The sequence below is a fragment of the Podarcis liolepis genome (assembly GCF_965112155.1).
Source record: "Podarcis liolepis genome assembly, chromosome: 2".
In the NCBI taxonomy this organism is placed as follows: Eukaryota; Metazoa; Chordata; class Lepidosauria; order Squamata; family Lacertidae; genus Podarcis; species Podarcis liolepis.
In genome coordinates this window covers 75,564,526-75,568,716 of record NC_139555.1, presented here as the reverse complement: position 1 = coordinate 75,568,716, position 4,191 = coordinate 75,564,526, and the positions used below count along the sequence as shown (strand labels likewise).

Here is a 4,191-nt window from a genome sequence, read left to right as displayed (position 1 = left end):
TATTTTCCTTGCTTAGGAAAAACCCAGCTGGTTTTCATCCTGCTATCAATTAAAAAAAAGAATGGTTCATATGGTACTTTCCTTCAGCTATAATTACACAGCAAATGTGTCTTGAAGGACTCCTGGCTAGATAAAGCCATGGGCTAATAATTTGGCTACAAGTTTAGTACCTTAGTATGACATGGAAGATAGATGTACCTTGAGTACATTACATAGCTGTTTTGTACACAGTCGAATCAGCTGCTTGCTTTTCTTTTGGCTCCATTTTTCTCCTCTTCCCTGGAGTTAAGTATACACACACTATTCACAGTACATGCTTGTGCTATAGTCTACTTTTTAATTTTCATTTCTAAAGTTTTTAATAACCTTTCACATGACTGACTTGTATACTCAATATAGAGTTTGCAAAACCTGGAATAAATTGGGGTTAGGAAAAGACAATAAAAAGTCTCCATGTGGAAAAAGGATGGAAGAGTTTTCTCAAGCAGTTAAAGAGTCATTCAAAGACAAAAAACCTTTGCTTTTGGATATTTTAAACAATAAGGTACCTCAGACCTATTTGGAAATCATGGTACTTTTAACCCTCGGGAGCTGTAGGTATGTACAATGGCTAAAGGGTTAAATAGAAAAAAAATAAAGACATGTTTCAATGTTTAACATTTCCAATACCACCACCACTTCAGGCTCAGAATTACACTACAGGATGTTACATTGTCTCTAACAGGCTGCTAAATCTACTTATCTTGGGCCACAGTGAAAATAGATAAAAACCTGAAGTTTTCCATGTTTAAAAGCAGTGTCTGTAAATTACTAGGTCCGGAAGCAAAAACAATTATGCCACACCCTGCTGTGATCTTCCTAAAGCATCAGGCTGGCAATGGATAAAATAAAATGCTGGATTAGAATCTTCTGATCTAATCAACATCTCTATCAAAGATAGGCCACTCTAGCATTTTAATAGTAATAACTCCGTTTTAAACATCTTTTTTCCAGGCTGCTGTAAATCACTATCACATTGTTAAAACTCAAACTGTGCAAGGCCAATTTTAGAATACTGTCAAGGTATTCTCAAACAGCAAACCAAGTAAAGGAAGAGGAATAAGAGATTTTAAATCAAATTTAATGACAGAAAATGATACAAGATATGTATTTTTTCAATTTTTAGTGTGCCTTTTTACTTTTCTGTCTGCTGGCTTCTTATCATCTATTGCCGATTCCTGGACAGGTAGCCACTTCAGAGGATTGCGACGGTAAATGGGCCATGGAGGAAGTGTGAGCTGAAACGAAAAATACAAACTTCCTTGACAATGTTTTTGTAAAAGTTTGAGCTTTGCCTATATTAACTTTTAGAGTATATACAAAGCAAAAGAGCAGTGTTTCTGTTTCTAGTAGGGGCGCCATATTTCAAAAAGTAAAAACCAGGGTGTTTTTTTAGGAAGACCCCAAAAACTACAAGAAGTTTGGGGTTTTGGAGCTTTTTAAGGCATTTTTGGTATGATTTAACCCCAGTTGCCAGTTTTCCAGGACATCTGTACAATTTCCAAAAAATCATCCAGGGCGCCATTTTCGAAGGCACATTCCAGGACATGTCCTAGAAAATCAGGGCGTATAGCAGTCCTATTCTAGTGCAGTTATTTCAAACATAAGGGGGGGGGGGAGAGCAGCATAAAGAGCACAAAATAAAACAAGAGTATCAAGCTAATGGTACTGTTGAAGATTAGAATCATGCTAACACATTGTCCTAAAGAAACACATATTTTACTTATTTTGCTGGTATGAGCTTTCCTTACAGCTCCATTCTATCACAAGCTTTGCAGGATTCACTGTTTTGCTACACACACAAAAATAAGTAATATTCTTACCAAGCATGATAAAGCAAATCCAGCCATTACAATGTAAACTGTCCAGCCAAACTGTTCAGTGATGTACCCATAAATAAAGCCAATTACCTGCAAGAAACAATTGGTCAATGAGAATTCCAGGTCACTCTCCAAACCCAGAATGGAGAGAATTTTAAATGAGCATTTTAGCAAACATTTTAACTCATTTAGGGGGTTAATATAGGGAATTGATAGCAGAAGAACATTGGGCACTTAGCTGTCATTCATTTGGACTTGGCCCACTGCAATATTATTATTAATTCAACTTACATACTATAAACATATACAAGATAAATCAATAACTTAACAAGATTAATGTTACTGTGACATACTGACCTAGTTACTCAAGAGCTATTTTTTACAGTACTTAAGACAAAAGGCTGCAGCCCTAAACATACTAAGGCAACTAACCGCAGTAGAACTTAGTTCTGTAGGAACTATCATTAACTTAGCCTCAGTATGCTACATACAGGCTGCAATCCAAATGAACACAATTGTTGCACTATTGCTATATGTATGCTTTAATTTCAGGTATTATGTATTTATCGCCTTCTAACTGTTAAAAGTACAAAAAACAAATACTTTTAAAAATAAGACTAAAATATATGGGATTTTTGTTTACTTATACTTACAGCAGAGAAAAGAATGATTCCCTGAAAAATCTGCTCTGCTAGTTTTTGGCCTTTATAGTCCTGTGGGGATGGAAAAAAGATTTGTGAGCACCAGTATTTCCCCCCATGCTGCTTACAGTTTCTGTAATGATGGCATATAGACATAAGAAGATCCTGATTTAGTTTCCTGTGCCATCACTGCCATAGCAGCTTTGTAGGAATATTCATTGTCTTGTTTGCTGTCATATTTCCATGGCTTCACTTATGTGAATATTCTGAAAAAAATGTCCTAACAACGTGGAAGCATCAGAAAATGTTTCCACACAGTTGGGTGAACGTGTTGTGCTAGCACTGAGATTCTGCATTAAATAGGTGCAGAACAATCGTGCGGGAAGCAATTATCCACGTCACAGCAATCGAGGCAAAATCATTCATGGGGCAGCTTCCACATGGCTGCTGTTAGCACTTTACTGTACTTATGTCAAATATGAACCCCTACTGATCCCTAAACTCAATATATACTTTGACTATGCCTAATGCGCGGACCTCCGGAACGAATTAAGTACTTAACTCGAGGTACCACTGTACGTATTAAGCTCCGACTTCAACCTCAAGACTACAATTCTCAGCACGCTTTAGCTTACTTGGAAGTCAAGGCGCACGGAAATCTAAGGGGCTAGGCTTTTAAGTAAACACGAGATCTCGGTTCAATAACCCCAAGTGTTTTCAGGCGTTCTGGCTCTTCTTTTTCTCCACGCCCCCAGGGACGAAGAAGAAAAGAGTGCCCCCCCCCCACATCCTATCGCTGCGCATCAAAGCCACCCGCGCTCCGCTTAGGACACGTCTGCTTTATTGTGGCAGGCGGCCAAGCAGCTCCCCCATCTCCACTTCCTGCCCGGCTTGGAAGCGGAGAGGAAAGCTCTCACTAATGGTCTGGGGGGGGGCGGTCCGCAGGAGAGTCTCCCCCAAAGCCCCCTCCCTCCCTGCCTGACCCACCATCTGTGTCGGGATGGATCGGAATACGCCGAACATGATGTCTGCCTGCAAGGCCACGTCTTGCGCTCCGCAGCCGTCGTAGACTCTCTCCCGGGGCAAAGGAGGCTCGCTGGTTTCGGGCTGCACCACAGGCGAGGAGGCCGAGTCCGCGCCGGGCAGGCGGGGTTCCTTCGCCCAGCCGGGGGTCCCCTTGCTCTCGGGCAGCAGAAGAGGGTCGCCTTGCGAAGCGGAAGAGCCCAGCGAGCAGGAGGCGGCGGCAGCAAAAGGCGCTTCCGGATCCTCAGACGAGGAGGCTCTGCGCCGTAAGGCGGGGGCCACAGAGCTCACCGGAATTGCCGCTTTCTTGCCCCGCCTCATCCTGCTCGGACTTCCGGGGCGGGAACCGCGTCGCGCAGTTGACCGGTCCCTCAAACGCGCTTAAAAAACCCAACAACCACAACATAAACGCGCCCCGCGCTCCGAACCACCCGCTTCTTGGTCCGGCGACAACCTCTTTATGACAGCGGCAGGCTTTCCGCGGCCTACAGAGCGCTCCGCCGACGCCGCGTCTCCATGGCAACAGACGCGCGAGGACCCCAACATTCCCCACCCGTGCGCGGAGGAGGGGACCTCGAGCGCTTCGAAGGGTCTTAACCGACTGCCTGCCGTGCTTTTTTCCCCCCGACCGAGGGCAGAACTTGTCGTTTCAGCGCATCGGGTGAATA

General features: G+C 43.3%; 1 protein-coding gene across 1 annotated transcript; it reads right to left on the bottom strand.

Moving 5' to 3' along the window:
• Positions 1-1,099: 1,099 nt before the first annotated feature.
• On the bottom strand, positions 1,100-3,844 carry SPCS1 (signal peptidase complex subunit 1; the record flags this gene model as incomplete). The annotated part of the gene is made up of 4 exons (XM_083488902.1): positions 1,100-1,277; positions 1,863-1,949; positions 2,513-2,572; positions 3,488-3,844. 4 exons carry the CDS (start codon positions 3,842-3,844, stop codon positions 1,155-1,157), a joined length of 627 nt encoding a protein of 208 aa, XP_083345028.1. The 3' UTR covers positions 1,100-1,154.
• Positions 3,845-4,191: the final 347 nt, after the last annotated feature.